General features: G+C 37.8%; 1 protein-coding gene across 1 annotated transcript in view; it reads right to left on the bottom strand.

Moving 5' to 3' along the window:
- The window catches only part of LOC121526706 (SR-related and CTD-associated factor 4-like), a 29015-nt gene extending 8256 nt beyond the window's left edge, over window positions 1-20759 (bottom strand). Inside the window, exons 1-16 of the mRNA XM_041813402.1 lie at window positions 20562-20759; window positions 18353-18436; window positions 17311-17355; window positions 17049-17210; window positions 16845-16962; window positions 16622-16755; window positions 16380-16523; window positions 16220-16293; window positions 14970-15066; window positions 13639-13722; window positions 13376-13461; window positions 13104-13291; window positions 10468-10568; window positions 10259-10372; window positions 10000-10156; window positions 9803-9897 (exon numbers count right to left, since the gene is read on the bottom strand). Of these exons, the coding sequence (XP_041669336.1) occupies window positions 9803-9897; window positions 10000-10156; window positions 10259-10372; window positions 10468-10568; window positions 13104-13291; window positions 13376-13461; window positions 13639-13722; window positions 14970-15066; window positions 16220-16293; window positions 16380-16523; window positions 16622-16755; window positions 16845-16962; window positions 17049-17210; window positions 17311-17355; window positions 18353-18436; window positions 20562-20591 (1713 nt within the window). The 5' untranslated portion in view covers window positions 20592-20759. The remainder of the gene's footprint in view (window positions 1-9802; window positions 9898-9999; window positions 10157-10258; window positions 10373-10467; window positions 10569-13103; window positions 13292-13375; window positions 13462-13638; window positions 13723-14969; window positions 15067-16219; window positions 16294-16379; window positions 16524-16621; window positions 16756-16844; window positions 16963-17048; window positions 17211-17310; window positions 17356-18352; window positions 18437-20561) is intronic.
- Window positions 20760-21482: the final 723 nt, after the last annotated feature.

Here is a 21482-nt window from a genome sequence, read left to right as displayed (position 1 = left end):
GATATAGATTTTCCAGTGCAGTCCTGTTTTTGTTTTTTTGGCTGCCCATTTGTCCGCACTGTTGAGTGGCAATAATAGTCCTCCTAGTAGAGTTTAAATAGCTTTTGTATACTTCACATATTAAAGTAAAAACCTAATCTAGTACTGGAAAAGTTTAAACAACATTTTTACCTTAAGAAACTTCCAAAATTTGCCATTCTCCACTTAAAAAAATTGGACAGCAACTCAACGAAAGTGCCAAACAACCTTACGTAGATGCCCCAATTTCTTAATCACCTAAAATGCATGGCCATTCAGGAAGGAGGAATGCTAATTCTAAAGAGGCGCAAACAAACAATGTCTTTATGTTGGTCCTCATTTTCCCACATTTAAAAAATGTATGAACAAACAAAGTCTATTACCATTATCTCCACAATAAGCCTTTTTTGATTATCTACTTCAGGGGTGTCCAAACTTTTATCCACTGAGGGCCATGTAAAGAAATATGTAAGGATGGGACCACTTTCATAAACCTCACCTTGAGGAAATTAAAGTTAGTAAAAACAAAGCTAATGTGGGATATGCTAAGTGACCGTGTGTGCTTAAATGAACAATTAATGACTGACAAGAAAAAAAAAAAATCTTTTTGATTTTGATTTATTATTTGCTGCAGGATGATCAAAAATGGACCAGAGGTCACATTTTGCCCCTGAGTCATAGGTTGGACACCCACAGTCTATTTCATGGACACAGCCCCTAGTGTTCATAAGAAGAACTGAAGGTAAAGGCTTACACCCTGGGTTCAAGATTTGGTCTAGGTTATTACCTGATCCTAAAGGAGCCAAAGTCACCCAGCTCTCTCTGATGGCAAAAACTCTGCCAATCAAACAGGTGAAATGCAGGAAGGATTTTTCTTTTGTATATTTAGTGAAAAAACAGCTTGAAGACATCCTATTGTTTGACACCAATTATTGTCAACAATCGCCTGTTAACCTACCTTAGTCCAGTATCTGGTGATGCTCAAAGACCTGGCTTTCATTTTTAGTCTGTCCAAAGAAATGCCCACAGGCAACTGCATAGCTGTTTGCGTTTCTGTAAGCCACAATGTAAGTTTTTATACCGCCACAAGGGGGCTCTAAAATTCAAATTTTGCCGCTCTTAAACTGTAGCTTTAAATTGTTCTTTTGCACCTGCCTAAAAGGCATTTCAAAGAAGCATGCTCGGGTAAGGTTGCAAGTATTTGGGGAATTTTTCACCTCCTGTTCTACTTCCATTGTCTAGAGGTCTTCTGCAATGACCTCAAAGCACTTAAAAAGGACTTTAATGATGTGCTTCTTCTACTTAATACATAGGATTACAAATAGTGACATTTGGTAACATTTTATTTGTAAGGGTTTGCATAAGATTGAGATGACACTGTCATGTATGACATGCCATTGACATGAATGGGGCTTTATGAATGTTGTCATTAAGTGTCATTCATTCTATCAACTAACTTTTCATTCAAAAAAAATAAGGCACACCCACCTCTACAAATAACTCTATACCACTGGACATCCCAAATCAGAAGAGGAAGTTCTCAGTCTACCTTGTTCTCTGTCTTGTTGTCCTGCAGCTCTTATTCCTTTCCTGGAGAGCCATTTAAGTAATAATTGGACCTTACCCCACTCTCCTCTACTGTGTTTAGTCTTTATGCTAGGCTAGGTCAGCTGGATACAGCCTTAGCTTACTGTACAAAAAAGCAAAAAGGGATTAGACAATGTCAAATTTGCATTAAAGGTGACAATTGACACCTAATGATAACATTCATAAACGTTCAGAACACCTCCTTCATGTTAATGACAGGTGTCATGTCTTAAGCATACCCCTTCAAAAGAAGTGTTACCCAACTTTTTTTTTTGTTTGTTTTTACAGCTGCTCTATTCCTGTCCCTTGTATGGGTATGTTGTCTTAGGAAAAATTACATCCAGTCTTTCTATAAGTCAAAACATATGATTAAAAGTGAATTTCTGACATCGTCAAAAGAAACAAAGCTCTTCAGGTCTACAGGCCTCCATCAAGTTGTCAGGAATTAAAATGACTGTGGAAATAGAAAGTCTTTTGACTGATTTTTTTTCTGAATGGTGATCCAAGGTCCTTCAGAATGAGAGAAAAACTCTTCATGACCAGTTAAAAACTCCCTTAGCATGTTAGACATAATGGGTGTAAATTAGGCTAACTAGTGATAAAACAATGCCTTTGGACAAAATCATTAACTTTAATTGATGTTCTTGACTGAATTCAGCAGTTAAGTGGTAAAATGGGGGTAGAGTTAAGGGTGAGGTTTTAGCAAACCTTCCTTATATGGATGTCCTCTTTCATGCAATCACACATCCTCTACATACAATGACAAAAAGGGGAATGCAGTAAAGTCAAACTGCCACGGCACAGGCCTTAGCCGTGTTAGCAACCGAGGGGTCTGTTCTTACCCTGGTGTTCGCTCCATCAGCAGAAAATACAGGATATGTGCTGCTCCGCTCTCCTGCAGGTTACATTCAGCCAGGCAGCTGGGCAACGCATCTTTCATCGAGATTCATATCCCGGACGGGCATCATCTCAGTTCTTTCCCTCTTGTCAATATAATTCCTTTGTTCTTTGGTTTAACCTGCTACTTACAAGACACGTGGAAAAACAGTAATGAGGCAGCCCTACAAAACACTGGCCTTCATATACTGAGATTATTTAAAAGAGTCACGGAAAATTGAAGTTCTTCTTTCATTACTGGGCAATTTCTTTACCTTCCAACTATTTCACATCATGAAAAAGAGCGAATCAAAAAAATTAAGTTTATAACACTCACCTTGGCCAGGCTTGTGTGAGTCATAATTATTCCACATGTAAATCTAGACCAATGCTGTACTGACTTGAGTTTAAAGGGGAATTGTTAGAAAGGGTGATATACAGATACGTCTTCAAAATCTGATTATCACGGAAAAGTCATTTTTGTAATTTAATTCAAACTGTGTGGAAACTGAAAATACAACACTTAAAGCAACTTTTGATTTTAAGCCTCTCCACTCTTCCTTTAGACTCTGAGACCCCGATTTCAAAATAAATGCATTTGGTGTTAGTCCACCGCGTTTCATCAAGTCCATGGTCAACACAGCAGTCTACCAGCAGATACCAGCTGCTGACCGAGCTTCATGGAGATGTAGATTTGATTTCCGAGCAGGACTTGTGCTCAGAGAGCAAAAACTGGTAACAGGTCAGTGTTAATGTGCTGTACTGGCCAGCCCCATACAGAATCTGTAGGGTATTATCAAGAGGAAGATGACAGCAGAGCAACAATAAAGACAAGCTGAAGGGCACAACATGGTCTTCCATATCTCAGCAGTGCCACAGACTGATTGCCTCCATGCTCAGTAATTCATGCATACAGAGTCCAGACCAAGTACTGAGTGCATAAATGAACATAACTGTCCAGAGGGCCGATACCTCTGTATTGTGTATCAGGTTTACACTGCCTTTTTGTATTGTTTTACTATTTCATCTTAATTTTTTGGATTTTCATGAACAAAGAGTCATTATCGTTAAGATTTAAACAAAACAACAAAAAGCTTTGTAATTTTTCATTTTCTGCACAATGAATTGCGACTATATGGAAGTTTTACTTATTGAAAAAAAGGAAAAATAAACTTTTCCATGAAATTGTTATTCTTAAGATGGAGTTGTATGAATAAACATCTTTTTAAAATAAAAATGGAGTGCAGCTCAAGGTCAAAAACTCCATAACATCCTGAATCCCTCTTTCGCTCTACTGCTCTCTCTCACTCATATTTGCAGATCACTGAAGCTGTTAGTTTGGAAGTCCTTCTGTCAAAACATAAAAGTTGTCTTCTTATACTTTCTCAGGGTTAAGGAAGGCAACAGGATTGGTAACAAACTATCATAAGTGCTGACAACAACTTGATTTTTGTTGATTTTGATGGGATCACGAAAAGCAGTACAGTAAAATATATGACCCTATAAACTGTGTTCAACATAAATTGAACAATTACACAGTTCCTTCAAATAAATTTCTTAATGCTGACTGTTGCCGGATTTTCAAAAAGTTATTCAGGCCACTAATAATGCATACTAGTATATAAATAGGCTATTTTCTTTCTTTTTTTTTTGTAGCTTTTCTGCTCTGTTACAGCGGCCACTGTTTCTTGTCTCCATCACACTTTGGCATCCATCATGCCACACGTTAACATCGTTTCTGACATGCACAAGCATTAAAGAATAGAGGCACTGGAGAAATTTGGCATTGTCTGTGCATCCTGGATCAGGATATTCAAAAGGTGCAAGAGAATTATTTGAGCCTCAATTGAAACACTGAGCTCACATGAAGGGGCTTTTGCCACCAAACCCAACATCACCACAGCCAGTACACTAAGTGATACTCTGCAGCCGTATGATGAAGGATAAAAAAAAAATGTTACTCAATTCTGGACATTATGGGCTGATGAAAATATCCTTTAAAAAATCTGAACATGAGTTAATCAAGACATACCACAGGCCCCATCTGCCGTACAGAACACTTTGTCTGACCAGTTTAAGTTTTCAAGATCATGGACATGTCCAGGATGCATGACTTCTTCTAACTAGCACTGCTTAGCAAATACGCTGCTTACTTGCCATCTTTTCTTAATCCTTCACCTATCTCTTGCCGATCTGGCAGTTGGTCAGAGTTGAAACTCAAATCTTTTCTGTGCTACGCACACTAACATAATCAGTAAATCTTAATGTGTCATTTGACACTTTCAACACAAACCAAACTGGAGATACAGACGGAAGAGAAAATCAAAAACAGACACTGTGATACGCTGATCCAGAAAGCAAATGAGATGTTGATGAGACCTCAGATTTTCTGGAGAGTTGACGCACATTGAAATTGGAATAAACAACATCAGTGTCGGGACATCAACACCGTCTCAAAACACAGCAGTATGTGGGATTAAATAAATATGTAAAAACTACACTATGGATATTATCATGCACATTTTTACAATGTTGGCTGAGAATGCATCACTGCCACCTTCCCCCTTGATCAAGTTTATCTATGCTGTACACATGCCAAATGCAGAGGCAGGTGAACAACAGTTCATATGGAGCAACTCAAAAACACATAACTCAGAAACATGACCCACATGGGTGCTATATTTTCTATATAAAACGGCAAGTTAATTGATGGCTTTACAGGCTTAAAAGGTGGTAGGCCAGGAAAAGAATTCTTTTCTGGGAGTTATTTCATGTGTCCAGCGGCTCCTTACCAGCTGACCACATCAAAATAGCTACACAAACACATCAGGAGAGAAACATGTCATCCTGAGGTGATATACAATAAAGGTATTTAGAGAATATTTCCTTCTACATGGCAATGGCCAGGTGGTGATGGCTCAGTGGTGCACATGCAGTAGACGAGGCATGATTTCAATCAATCTTAAAAAAGCAACAATCAAGTGCATCAACATAAATCATTTCTCTTCATGTCGACTGTATAAAGGGACCTTTACTGGCTGGATGAGTAAAATGCAACAACAGGTGAAGTCTAAAAGTGTGGTTGTGTACATGACCATTTGTTTGACACACTTGAACAGTTTTAAACTCCCTTTTCATTTCAAAGCAGAGTACACAACAAGTGTGGAGACCCACAGTCATCCACTCTATACGTTACTTTGAAGTCCCTCTGACTGAAGAGAAAGGTGTGAAAGAGTCTGAGAATGAAGTGTGACACCACAGTGTTTACTGGGCTTTTGCTTAGATAGGTAATACAATGACACAAAATATTAAACGTAAACTTAAGTAGTACTACGATTGAGCAGATTGGCACATATGCTAATTAATTATATTGTCCATCAAAAAGTTATTTCTAAAACCTAGTGGATTTTAAAAGAATCTAAATTTCATCTTCTAGGTCACTGCATGCAAAGCATTGGCAAGTGTTGAAAGAAATAGCAAGCGATAACAAAAAAAGCCAGAGACTCTGATCTGCTTCTATCATAAACAATCTTGGGATTGTCTAATATTATTGGATTAAAAGTTCCCTTTCAACCCTAAAAAAATAACCCAGTCCTTACTTTGGTGGGTGACTCTCATTCAAGCAAAAAACAATATTTGAACAAATTTTACAATAAAATGGCTTGTCTAGTTTTGTAAGCAATCATCGGCCAAGTGCAGAGTTGCTAATGGTGTTGTCGGCTTACCTTGTCTCCCACTTGGACAATCCTCCTCCAATAGAGTCTCTGAGTCCAACCAACAGCCAACATCAAATTGTCTGGAGCTCAAGATATTTGGGAAACTGTTCTTCAAAGTGATGTGCAAAGATTAGCAGACCTGCTGAGTATGGTAAGAGGCTGACAGTCCAGCTGGATCATCCTTTATTAGTCTTACTTTGTTTACCATTTGTTAGGCACATAGTCAAAATAGGACCCTGAAGTGGTATAGGTTTTATTTTTTAAAGCACTTATTGAATTGTATTTGAAGCAGATCAGATGATCTTTCAATGTGAAGTCATGATCAAATAAATTATCACGTAGCTGAGTTTTGGAGTTAGAATAGCACGAAACCAAGTTTAAAAAAAAGTATTTGGATTGTAAAGAGAATAATTTAAAAGGGATTGGATTCAAGGTTAGTAGGAATGATATTTTTGTATCACCCTTCTCATTTTATCCGTCACAACTATTACAATTGTTAAATGACATTTTTTTGAATCTGTACTAAAGACATGTGCTCATTTACTTTGGGCATGTAGTCATTTAAGGCTGAAACATCCGTGCAGAACTATTTTGTTGATAACTTCTTTCACTTTTATCCTCCTTTATCCTAAAATAGCTACCTCTGATACTTTGATATCAACACATCCATTGTGATTTATTTGGATGTATTACTCAATTTTAAATAGGTCTTGGTGTTGCAACAAAACATCCGCTGATTTTTTTCTTAAAAATTAGGTACCATGTTAAATCTCTCATTTTAATTAGCTCTATAAACTTATCCCCCACCAAAAATGGAGCATCACATGATAGTTGATGTAATTCAGCTATTTTGAATATATTAATTGAATTTCCATGTCGGGGGTCACATTGTAGAAATATTCAAGAATCCATTATTAACACTCTCTACTCAAATCACAGAAAAAGAAAAGTTGAACACTTCTTGGAGAGACCTACATCTGCCACAATATCAATTACATAAGATATTCATATACCACACTCCCCCTGCTCATGAGAGACGAGGAGAAACGGGGAGACAGTAGAACTGCAAACACAGAGGCAGCGGATCCACCATGAACAGAGGGGTGCTGCAAGTCAAAATGAGAAAGTGTGGGGAAACAGCAGATGCTTGTCCTGAAATGTTTTGAAGCTTTTTGTCCTCTGCTGAGGGGCATCTCCTTTCTGCACTGCTGACATGTTAGCTTTTGTGTGTGGCTGAAGCACATGGTCCTTCTGCGCAGACTTCCATCAGAGCCACGAACTCCAGAGCTGCTTGTTTGCTGTACACACGGCAAGAAATGCCACACATGCGCGTGTTGGGGACTGGCAAAGATCAGTTTCATAGGAGATGACCTGCTGGTCATCGGGCAAAGCCAAGCAGGCTGCGAATTGGCAGAGTCTGGTTATCAGCTAATTTATCAATGTATATTTGAAGAGTAACTAAACCCTCAGACCACTTTTTTACAGATCAAGTATATGGGGTTAGTAGTGCTATTGATCAGTTAGGGTCCAAAACTTTACATTTTAGTATTTAAAGTCTACATTTTTGTTAAAAATATGCTTAGAAACTGTCCTCTTCAGAAAGGAAAAAAAGTTTTTTTCCCTACTGGCTAATCTGGTGGCACAACATGAATGTGGTGCCAACTTTGTTCACCACGGAGCTCAACAGCTACCGCTTACGTTTTCTGTGACTTAACTTCAATAGTAGCAACCAACAGCTGGCTCACCACCCAGAGGGATCACAGTGTTACTCTAGGATTGTGGGTAATGCAAAATATGAACTTTTGTGTTCTTAATGACAATAACCATCAGTTACCCATTTAACCTGTCTTTTGTTGAAAAACACTTCAAATTTAAAGTTTTGTGGGTAAAGGCAGGATCAACCAATCTGAGGCCTTGCTGTGACAAAGACTGTGGGTACTGCAGAGCTGCTGCTGGAGATTGTGAGGTAGCTCATGATGGGTCTACTTGAGTGGTTATGACATTATGGTTAACACTCAAATCTTCAGCATAGAACGGATGATGGTGTGGCTGATTAGGGACAGTAGCAAAGGGGGAGATGCCTTATCCCTTCTCCCTCCCAGCCCTGTCCATGATGTTCTAAAAGCATTTTTTGACAGTCCAGGGTAGATGTGCCTCTGCTAAAGCTCTGGGGTTTAGTTACTCTTTTACTAAGATCCTAGTTCATATACTAACCCATCTTGAAGTTTGTGATGTAAACATTATTTATAATGAACTCCTGAAGTTATTTTCAAAACCAAACAGAGAAAAAAATACTCCCTCCTATAAATGCAGTAATAATTTACATTTTGTTTCCTCACTTTATTATGAAAGATATTTCGCACAGAACAAGATCTAAATGAAAGTAATGAAAAAGGAGAAACTGTTGGAGAAGTATTATCAAATTAAACCTGTTCAGCAGACGAGCTCATCTGACTTGTGAAAAAGTGGATAAAAATCACTGATTTAGATCCATCTGTTTATTTGATGACTCTGAAACACCCACTGTGATGCAAAGACACGAGAAACACTTCACAACCCTTCTTGGATAATAAATAATCCAAAATTAAATCAACACTGAAACATTTCTCTTTTAATATGACAGTTTAATGCACAACTACAAGACCCTGTCATAACCCATTCCTTGTACACACCCCAATCATGTCTACATGAAGAAACCTGAGAGGTGCTAAACTCAAGACAAGTGAGGAACTAAGAACCAACCAGTTGAGTCTGTGCATCCTACTGTGTACCACAGCTTTCTCTGAAAATCAATACAGCTCTGTAAAAGAATGACTAGCGCTGCTACTGGTATGGGTTTAAAATATATCTAAAGCATTAGCTGTCCATAATTATACTTCATCTGTGTATCATTAATACTCTGAACTAATGTCCATAGTTATTCACATATTATCCAGACTAAATGGTAAAATGAAAATTTTGATACCAGGTCAGCTGATACAGCTGGCCTGAAAATGACAGCCTATTTAGCACACATCACTCAATGTAAAGTGTACAGCATTGCTGACTTAACTATGGCTTAAGCCTAAATTTAATCCTCCAAGAGTGTATGCAGATGTTTAAGGTAAAGATGATATGTGTTCTTTGACCACACTTTGCCTCATATTTGCCTCTACTAATTTTGGTTGAAATGTATGATTGAAAGTATAACTGTGATGGTCTGATCAGAGTCCAGTTCTGAAAAATCTTCACAATAAATCAAGATAATAAAAAAGGTGGAAAAGTGCTGTCTCAATCTATTTTTTAAGTATTTTTACTGAGTAAGATTGTCTTTAAATAGAGTATCTAATTATAAAATACAAAAATTGTGTTGTTTCATGGTATTATGTAGAAAATGTGGTCTTTTGCTTTGTTTCAACAGCAAAAATTTACTTGGTCTGACTAGATTTTCAAAAAACTTAGTGGGTTCTCAGATAGGCACTATTACTCATTTGTAAGAATTTATTTTCCTTACATTTTCCAAGAGAAAGACTGAAAAGTATGTACCCCAAACCAAAGCAATTAAAACAATAAAATAGTACTTTTAATACGAAAAGGAAGGTGTTTAGGGACCATATTATCATTACCTGAATATTGGCTGTTATGGTCCCATCTGCTGGTGCACTTTCCAATGCTCCATTAACAGCTGGCAGCTTCACAAGGTCCTTGGCATTATTCCAGTCTGCAGAGAATGAAAACATAATACCAAAGTAAGGGAAACTGTCTCTATAACCTTCTGTAACTCTTTGGTCATTAGATCTGAGGTCAGTGGATAAGTGTGTACCTGGATTCAGTGTCTCTGCATCCAGTGTGCCCCCTTCTTGATAGCTCTCCAACTCGTCCACCTTGACCTTGCTCCAGGGGATGTAAGTAACTCCCCGCTCCACATCCCAGAACTTTTTGTGAGTTGATTTTATGCCTTTGTTTAAAGCCCAAGCAATCTGGAAAGGAAAGGTAATAGCCATGAAAACCAAACACTTAACAGCAAGACAAGATAAACAGAAATAATACAAAACTACAAATTTGTGTAAATGCCTCTGTACCTTAACGGGTTTTTGATTGACTTTGTATGACCCTCTTCTGAGTTTGTTTAAAGCTGTATTGGCGTCTTGTCTGTGAACCATGACGATATAAGCACAACCCCTCGGAGGAATCATCTGGACAGAGGGAAAGCAAAAGGATGTTTAAACACTCATTATTTTAAGATCATGGAGTATTACAGGTATCTCTGATATCAATTGTCTAAACTTACATTGATGGACTCAATCTGGCCAAACTCTTCCAAAAGGGACATCACATCAGACTGCTGAGTCTTTTTGTCTAGTTGCCCAACCCAAAGTGTAGTGCTGCAAACTAAATAAAAACAACAATGATTAATATTGTGTTTCACTCAGTACTATAGAGAGTATGCAGGAGACGCCACAGGCAGTATGAATCTCTGCTGCTACAGCCACTGAGTGGCAGAAAGATGGAGCTGGAGCTGGTGACAGGAATATAGGGAGTAAGCGGTGCTATTTAGGCTGAAAATTGCCATCTTTTTAAAAACTACATCTTGATGATGTTCACCGTGGTCAGTACAGATCCTCAGTTGATTATTCCATCAATATTTATTGGAGATTAAATAAAGAAATCTTTGTAAATTAATGTAATTTTCTACCCTGTTTGGTTAAATGCTGAAGTTAGTGCTGGGAACATTTCATTAAGTAAACATACCCGATGCCATAACAGTTTACATAATACTACATATATAAATAATAACAAATAAAAATAAAACATAATATGAAGGTTGAGAGCTGTACTGTGAGAGTTTTGCCACATCAAAATGAAATGAAGGTTTAACTGGGGTAATTTGTTTTAAAGAACCTTAGTTAATTCACTTTCACATCGTCATTGATGGACCAGGCTGACGTGTGCCTTCGTGCTCTGTTGTGTGTACTTAAAACCATGTCCATATGTTAGAAAACTCGATTTATAATCACATATCAATGTCAATGGTCCACTGGATCTCTAGTAAACATTATAGATCTCTGTCAAGTCTGAAATAGGAAGCACCATATTATCTACGTGGTACTGGTATCGGCAGAAATTGGCCTAAAAAGCCAATTATTGATACTGGCAGTTATTGAAGTTTCTGCTGATATTTACAACCAATATTTTGACCTTAAAATCATGCCTATATCAACTGAAAATATTGGCTGTACAATCAAATAAGCAAGTGGAGTTTTAGGCTGGACCAACAGACCTACGTCAACCAAAGTCTTCATCATCATTCCTTACACTTTAAAGTGTGTTTTATGGGCTGAAATTTGTAAATGTTTTCTACTGAAGTTTTATGTCTGAACTGCATTTAAATTAACATTGCAAAGCAGATGGATACGCCCGTTTCTGTGTTTCTCACTGGCAAATCCATCTTGCAAAATTCACGTCTGAACCATTTGGGCCCAGTTATAAAGTAATAGGACAAATCAGCAATGAGGGGCAGTACTATCGGCCGCAGCAGAGTTGTGACGTAAGCAAGAAGTAACAAGAGGCGGGTGCAGATATGGCGAAAGACATTAGCGTGGATGTTGCTAAAGCGTAAGTTTTATCAGAACTTAACAAAATTTCTTCATTTAAAGAAGAACAAAGAACAGCATTGAGTTGTTTTCCAAAAGTCGTGTACTGACATGTCTACAGATGCCATGGTTTGCATTATGTAGTCCTCTATAGAGTTTAACGGTCACTAGCCCAGCAATATTTACCATAATGCATTGTGTTTGCTTCTCTCAAACATGACGGATGAACGAGAGGAGCACAGGAACATACAGAAAAACTTTTTAAAATGCCTTTTTGTTTGTTGGTTTTACCAAATCTGTAAGGATTAAGGACTCAAAACGGAGTTACTTTTTCCCCCATGATGATTACAAGACATGAGACCATCATCTTTGTGCAAAAATAAATGATAATACACACAAAAAACGTATATTATTTTGTCACTATGGAGACAACTTTTTTTTTAATCTATTAGTACATTTATGTTTTTTTATGAAAATACATCACATTTGTATCAGTTTTCATTGAAATTCTACCATTAATTTCGATCCTCAGCCGTTGTCAAGGAAATTCACCAGCCGTTGCTGCTAAATGTTTTAATTGTGAGATGGCGATGACATCATCGCCCATGGCCGGAGTAGTATCTGAAATCATTTTTGTGTTTTGCTGTTGAGTTAACTATATAGTCCACTATATGCTACTCACTATATAGCGGATAGGAGGTAGAGAATGAGTGTGTGGTTTTGGACACAGCCTAAGTCTACAGATATGCCCGCTCATGGAAAGCGTGCATGAAGGGCTCAAAAAGTCTAAGGAAGACCCCTCACGCACTTTACGGGTGGACAGTGGGACTGCCCTAAGCCCTCACAACTCAGCAGGAATGCACCTCAAAGTCAGTGAGTGTGGACATTGAGACTGGGCCTGTATGTCTTTGCCGTGCTATTGTTACATTGTTCTTGTCTTATCCAACAGAGACACAGACAGACATCGATTCACCCAATAAAATGGACTTTATATTTGAGCTGATTCTTATCAGAGGCAGAAGAACAAAATAAGCATTAAAAACAAAAAACCATGGGAAGGAGTGCTTCTAGGACTCAATAAAAGTTTGTTTGAGGGGCTCTTTGGAAAAGGGATTCATAGAGTTGATAACAGGAAGAAAACTCCAAGGCACTCTCTTTAAGCATTAAAATGCCTTTATTCTCATGGCATGGTCATGTGTAGACCTTAAAAACACACTTCAACGCGTTTCAGCATCAAGCCTTCATCAGGAAGTCAAACCCCTTTGACCTGATACTTGTACCGGTATCTGTGCATTCCTAACATTCACATAATTGTTTCTGTTGTAGTACTTACCACTGAGTGTCTGACTCTTTATGCTGGGAAGGCCTTTCTGTCTGCGTTCTCTGTCTTTCTCTCTGTCATTTGTGTCTTGAGAACCAGAGCGAGATCCCCAGCGCCGTTCTCTAGAGCGAGAGCGAGAACGTCGATGCCTGGGCCTTCTTGAACGGGACGATGATCTTGATTTTCTTCTTCTTGGAGATCTAGAGCAAAAGATTGAAGCTGCTCAACATGGTTTCACCAGTGAACATGAACATGTACCTTGTTTGATGATCACAGCTGCTCACCTGGAACCAGATCTTGATCTTGATCTTCTGCCATGGCCTCTGTGTCTGCCCTCCCGCCTCAGTGACGAGCGCTCTCTTGAATTTTCCTACAAAGCAATGACATAAAAATTCAACATAACAATTCTTGTTTGACACACAAAATAGGTACCTCAGTTTGCAGGGAAGTTTGATTTATTCCACATTTTAATTTGAGAAATCAGGGACCGAACTCTCTAAATCTGATAACGTCAAAATATTGCAAATGCAGAGAAACGTAGATTTACCCGTGATCGTGAATAAACCTCATTCGAGGAGGGGTATCCATCTGGCACCCTGTGGCGTTCGATTTGACTTACTCCTCCAATGTGCTGAGGAATGACAGAGAAATCACACAAATTCAAAAAAGCAAATCATCAACAGCTTGAGGATTTCAATTAGGGATGCGCATGGCTAGCCAGCTAAACGGTTAAATATTATGTATCATAACAGCTGGCGCAAGATTTACTAGTCAGGTTAACTAATTCCCCTTCATTTTTCTATAAACGTGGGCCGAAAATCCTAGTCAAATGATCTTTTAAAAATGAAAGTGAAGCCTTCCACCACTAGAAGGGCTGTAGCTTCAGTTAGTGGCCTCTTCGCCTGTCAGCGCTTTCCCCAGCACTTCACTGGACATAAACATGAGAAGCTTGGCAGTCAGCATGGAGTAAGAACAGTGCGGTAGACAGTTTTTTGACTAGAAAATGGACTGTGAGATATTACAAGATGACACATTGTACTTCTAGATATAGTTAATATTTTTCTCTGCTAAGATCAGAGTTACAAGTGAGTGGCTCTTTTTGTATACAGTAATGATGACAGCTAAGGTTAACGTAGTGAGACCACTCTTTGTTACACACTGAGGAGACCACACTGGACTGGGAAGTGACGAAATTCACAGGACTCCTCCTTGTCAGGAAGTGGAGGAGGATCCTCCCCTGAAGATAAAAAGACACGCTTATCGAGGGTCAGGAGCTCTCTGCTCTGAGAGCTCACTGGGACACACAGATGAGTGATATTTGTGACATTTTGTAAACTTCATATGTAATCCTTAATAAACTTTGGGTCAATGACCTTTAAGCCAAACTAATGCTCTCTTTGTCCTTCTGCCAATAAGAGAACAGCGCAAAACTCTGACAGGACATAAAGTGGAATGTATGCTGTTGAGGGTTATACTCACCTATACTCAACCAAAGTGAATAGAGCCCACATATCAACATACAACATTAATCTGCGAGAGGATTTAAGACTGACGGAGCTAACTGCTAATGCTGGCTATGCTCTACACAATATATCAGGCTCACATTGTACCCACTGACACAACGACCCTGTGGTGGATTTGACTGCTTTCTAGGCATTTAGGCGAGTAGGGAAATAGATGCCTAGGAACATCCTTAGTTTCAACAGCTTAAAGATACACACAGTTTATTTCTTAAATCCTCAATACATCAAAGCATTCATGGAGCACTCAATATTTCAACTAGGACTTCATTTGAAATCACAAAGTGTGAAAAAAAACTCTACATTTTTAGTACAAGATAACAAATTTGTTTAATGCTGCAAACAATCAAATAAATACCTCTGCACCACCAGTCTGACCCATCATATGTGGATTAACATTCTCTGCATTGGGCATCTGACCGTGAAACTGGTTTGTCACATTTTCAGGATGGCCTCTGTAATGACAAAGTAAGTAGATTGTTGGTATTACAAGCATATAAACCCAATCCAGTAAAATAGTAACATAACAAAAATTTATTAGGTTACTATAGTTAACTAAAACTAACTAAATAACTAAAACTAAAACTCTGAAATCATTTTAGTTTACTGAAACTAACTAAAAACTAAGCTTGACCAAAAAAAAAAACTAAAACTAACTAAAACTGTATAGTGTGTTTACAAAACTAACTAAAATAAAATAGAAATAGAGACAAATTATCCTTAGTTTTAGTCTTTGGCACAACCACACTGACTGGCACCTACACACAAGTCTGTGGAGTGTAAAATTGCCTGATCTGATTGGTTAAGACTTCAGACAGTGGTAGTTTTATGTCTGGAGCTGTATTCAAACATCATCATTAAGTAAATAAAATGATAAGTGAAGAGAAGCCTGTTTGAATATATTTTTAAAATGTATTACGCTCGCTCAGTCCCGACATCTATTCGTAAAACTAAAACTAACAAAAACTAAACTGAAAACAAGCATTTTTGCAAAATAAAAACTAAACTAACAAACTAGCAGTCAAAACTAATAAAAACTAAGCTGATATCAAACACAGAAAGTGAAAAAGAAATACAAATAGAAACTAATGAAAAATCCAAAATTATTATAACCTTATTCAACACAATGATATTTGCACAGACAACATTTTGACATGTTATATGCAGATAATCACAGACATGATTACTTAAGATTTATCCACTAACTAGGAGTCCAGTGTCAGTTTTTAAGTTAAAAATTCAGAGACATTGGGATGTCCTTCAAGGACAAAATGGCACAACTAAATAATATCTAGGTTTTCCTTTGCGGCCGATCCTATAAAGAGTCAAAATCTTTGCCCAAAAAGACTCAATACCACTTACAAAAGGCTTCAAAGATTGTTAGACTTGTAAAAGGTTAACTGCAACATCACTTAAAACAGAATGAGTCAAGTTTCTAAAGAGGACCTCACACAGACAAGTTTTATTTCACAGCAAAACACTCTACTCAAATTAATGTGGATGTTCTGGTAAACTGAAAAGTTAAGTTGCGATTTTTTTTCACTGCACCTTCATTTAAACCAGGCGAAACACATTTCTACAAATATAAAAAAATGATATGAAACTCACTGTAAATGGGCAGTGGCATCTTTAGCCATCATATCGTCGGGTTCATCATCATAGTCAAATCGGTCCAGGAGTTTCTGTGAATTCCAATACATATCACAAAATTAGGAATGAGAAATGAACATCGCAGGTATGATTTGGAGACTTTAGGCCATGGTTTCACCTCAGCTAAAGAAGTTCTCTTCTCCGTCGGTGCATTGTAGGGGTTGAGCTGGGCCACAGGCATCTGAGGTGGGGTTGGCATGTTGTTAGCTATGTCTGCCACACTTTTATCTGCCTGCTGGAAACTCTGAAGCATCCTCTGCAGCTGCAGGAGGGAGAGTAAGGACTCATTTAGGATTTTAACAATTCTAGCCTGTTATGGCCCAAAACTGCCTGGGGCACTTAAACCAATTTACTGCTTACCTCTTGACCATGGGGGGATTGAAACAGCTGCGCCACAGCAGCCAAAGCATCAGGAGTGGGTAGCTGGGGCACAGCAGGCACATCTGAGGCACTAGTGACAGGAAGCTGTGTCCCTGGTTTGGGGTTGACAGGAACTATTCAGAGACAAGAATTTTGAGATTAATGTCTTAACCCTGGGGTATTGCTGTGGGGTGTTGTTTTGGAAGAATTACACTGACTTCACCTTCAACTGCAGGAGGAGGTTCAACAGATCCGTTGGCCATATCCATAAGTGGCTGAATGACGTCCATGTCAAACACCCCATTCTTCTGCCACAAATTCAGGACTCGGATAATTTTGCTCTAAGGAAAAATAATAATGCCTGTCTTTAGTTATTTCTTATCATTATTCTTACATGGATAATATTGGATGCTTAAACTTAGAGCACCTTGTCATCCTCTGGGCAGTGGAACAGGTTCTGAAAAGTATCTGAGAAGTTCTTCAAGAATCTGGGCCCAAATACATCCTTATCAACACCAAACTGATGCCGTGACTGTCGAACAATAGAATCAACCACGTACAAACCAGGGACCTTCAGTTCTGGCTTGCACTAAAAAGAAAAAAGAAAAAGTTCATTTCTCCTGCCAAGTTACAGGCTGAATTATAAAGTGACTTATCTAATGGACAGAACACTGATCAATATTACATACCTTCTTGATGAACTTTTCAACTATCTGGACAACATGCTTGTAAAGCTAGTAAAGACAAACAAGTCCCATCAGTCATTTCAGCAAAGAGCATAATATTTAATCATGCAAAATAAAAACACAATAACTGAAACACTGTAATAGCTTTTAATAGCCAATACTGTAGCTTGTAATATTTTAACATGACAAGTCATAGTCAAATCAAAAGGGTCTGATAATACTGACTAGAATCAAATATGAGATTTTGACTTCTTGTATTTTATATCGATTCAGCACTTCGACACCATACCTAAATCATATTCAGTTTGTCAGTGCCTTTACAAATATCGAAGCCCAAAACAGGATCACCAAAGTGAATCATTATTTAATTTTTTACATAATTTACTTGGGCCCTTAGGCCTTGAATGGTTGAAATCCAAACCACAACAACATTACTCCATATATTGTATATATTGTATTGTTTATAAAAGATTTAAAAAATCCAGTTAAACAAAAGAAGAAAAATTTGGAAATGAAATAATGAAAAAAAGACTCTCTTATTGCATTGCCCTCTGGTTACTTCTCAATTGTATCACTTGTTTGTATACAATTTTTACTGAAGCAGGACACCACAGATGTTGCTCTGGCACTGGCTGGCCATGAAATATGTACACACAGAGATAAATCCTTAGTATACAAGCCATAACTAGCCTATTCCAAGGTTAAAAAAGTATTAAAGCAAAGCTCACTGCCTGAGGTCAGCAGTTGCAGTTGATGTGAAATTTAGAAGTGGCTAAAAGGATGTTTTCATTATTTCTAGAGATAACAGTTATGAAAAGAAAAATGTCTCAAACACTGCTGGGCTCCAAAAATACAATTATTTATTACACCAAAGTAGTGACGTTTTGAGCACTGCTGCTCTACATCAGACCCCGGTCTGATGGCTCAGCACCTGCCCACCTTGGTTGGATGTACGTGTAAAACTTCTCTCCAAGAGATAAAAGTTTGACTATAAAGTCAAGACAATCCTCAGCTTAACTCAAAATGACAATTAAAATCAATTTACCTTAATAGCTTTGATGGCTGATTTTGTTACAGACATCATCTTAGCACGGGATATTGGAGGCTTCATGTCAATCATGGAGAATAACTGGATGGATTTAAGAAACATAATATGATTTTACATTAAAACAGAAAAAATACTGTTTGAGTAACAATTAGAAATCAATCCAGTACAAAACAAAGTCATTTCCCACAGATGGAGACAAAATTGTAAAAACATGTCAGAAAAAAATGTAGGATATCGGTAGCCTTCTCAGCATTTAAAAGTTCTCCTGTGCATACAGTTTAACTAGAGACTGGTTTTCTGCTCTTTGCTTGTGTTGTGTAATGTAATCTTAGACTCTTGAAAAAATTCAGCCATCTGTGACTGAGAAGAGTGGACATGTGTCTGTGAGTTACTTGTATTTATTGATAACTCGGGCTGACAAGAAAATAAATACAACTTTGAACTCTACTGAAACATCATATAACTCACACAAGAGCAAGATAGCTCAATTATGACCAAAAAAAGCACAATCATGATTATTCTGGCTGATATAGGGTCGCAAATTTCATGTATAGGTAGCCATACCCATACTTTACATTTTGTAAGTTGTTTTAGTCTGTCATGGATCCAACTCCATAAAACCCAAGTGACTAAGGTCGTTTACCTTTCCGGTCAACCAATGGCCTTGACTAAACTAACAGCACTATCAATGGGAGGATGGGATCTGACACCCTCAGCACATCGCTTAAATTAAAGTGAGAGATGTTTGTGGGGGAGTACTGTGAGGGGAAAGTGGCAGAACTCCCATATACCCTCACATGAAAAAATCTATGGACTAAACAACACGTGGCATCTGCTACAATGATCAACTGAACTCAATTTTCTGTTTTTCATGAGCATGGAAAGCCAAAATCCTCATAGGGACTCAGTTAATCACCATCATGATGCAAGAAAAAGTTAAAAGGAAAGGACCAGCTGACCAGCATTACGGTCAGCCACGGGATTAATGCAAGTGCAATATTTGGATCCGTACATGAGATTCATCTTTAAACGAGCAGTCATAAGCTAAAGAAACCAGCTCAATGTTTAATTTAACACCTTGATCTGTTGGGACTTCACAAACACAGAAGAGCAATATATCAATTTGTTATGCTACAACAAACAGACATACCACTGCATACATTTGAAACAGAATCCAGACAAACCAAAGTAGTACTGCACGATATTGTAAGACTGAGCAAATGCAAATGTTCTGGACAATATTGTGATTCGCAATGGCTGCATCTTCTACATAAACTGTATCATGAGCCTGCTTTCTTGGTTATCAAGGAAAATGCAAAAAAATATCATAGATTCGGCGTCTGTATAGGCCTATCTTAACTCAAAACATACAAATGTTAACATAAAAATTACCAAATCTGAAGATTTTACAGGATTGCTTAAAAAACGTATCATTTTCCAAAAATAAAAAGTTTTCCCTTTATCATAAATAAAATGCACTTCCACACAGTGAAATAGTAGCACTTTAATATATACTTAAAGACCTTTCTGCAGGCTTTTGTGTAAACCCTCAAGTAATACTTACTAAAAAATAACTGCACCTTTTAACTAGATTAAGTAAGTACACCGCGTGACATCACGATCGCTATCGGACTGATCGTGCAGCACAAGTCAGTCTTACGTTTCTGAGCTTACGATAACAAACAGAGGCTAAATCGAATACACCATTCGATTATCTATAAACCAATTGCACATTTCTACAACAAGAAAACACGTTAGCTAACAATTATGCGGACGTGCTATAACATTAATAACAGCTTTATGATAAACATGTAACAGGCCTTAAATTAATGTGCTGGGACGCTACGGGAGTTAAATTCCTCTAGATAATTATACTGTAAAGATCGTTACTGTTTTGGTGATGAACGTTAACAATTAACCAGACATTATGATCACAGGCCTGGATCAACCTGCATGCTTTTACGTCGACTTCAGCTTGTAGCTAACACATCAGACGAGCCATGTTTACAATCTACCACTTCTACTGAAAAACAAAAAAACGTTTCAAACACAATTTCACTCAATTCAAGTGTTCTGTCGCAACAGCGGTTGCAATTTATCTGCCTACAAAGATTAAAAAAAAAAAAAAGCATGCATTTAGTGACCAACGGTCAGCAGTCACTTTGGCCTACGAGTTTAGCTAGGTAAAAACACGAGCAAACTTTACCTCCATGTTGAACGCGTTTACTGCATCCATAGTCGTTGTTATAACGACAACCAATCAAGGAACTTGCTGACTCTTACCAAAATGCGTCGTTATAAGGATGAATACATAACAAGCAACGAATATAAAGCTCTAATTTATTGTTACTTGGTCACAATCCTCTCCGACGGTCAGTTAGGCTAACGGTTGCTATTAGCTTTGTGGTTCCGCCCCTGGTATTACCACGTTAGCGTCTGATGTCATGGGGAGTGCTGCGTTCAATAATTTAGGAAAAATGAAAATTATTGTAGATTGAGTGGAAGCGTCATTTGGTAGCTCTCTTTGAGCAAAATATTTGAAAACCAATCTCCCATTAAATTAAATCAATCAAATGAACGATATCTATATATTTCAAGATTTTACGAGTTTAATACAATAATGACGGTACAGTGAGGTAAAAAACATTTTCATTAATACCTCAAATTTGCTTTGCTGACGTTCCCATATTTCAGTGTAGCATTTGAAAGCGGCATTTCTGAAAAAAATAAGATATCACACGGCATAAGAAAATATCTGCATTAAAGAAAACTTCTATAAACATAAAGGTTCTGTGTGGGAAAACAGAATACAGAAGTAAAGTCAAATAAGAGCTTGAGCGGGAGTGGCAAGAAACTGGGGAAAAGGAAAAAAGAGGGAGACATGATTTTAATATTCAACCTTCAGTTAGAAATTGTTCTGTTTTTCTAGGAGCCGAACTGATGTTGTGACGTTAACAAGATTGAGGCTAGGATACTGTGGGTTAAATAAGAATTTACACACAGTTGGGAAACACCCCCAGTGGACAATGTGCTTGTGAGAGTCCAAAAACTGTCACTCACCTTAATTCAGTTGTAGGAACTACACAAAAGAGAGGAACACATTGTTTAAAAAATGATCAGAAATGGG

The sequence above is a fragment of the Cheilinus undulatus genome, linkage group 2 (genome assembly GCF_018320785.1).
Source record: "Cheilinus undulatus linkage group 2, ASM1832078v1, whole genome shotgun sequence".
NCBI lineage: Eukaryota > Metazoa > Chordata > Actinopteri > Labriformes > Labridae > Cheilinus > Cheilinus undulatus.
The sequence above is the reverse complement of the archived record's forward strand: the minus strand, read 5'-3'. Positions and strand labels throughout refer to the sequence as shown.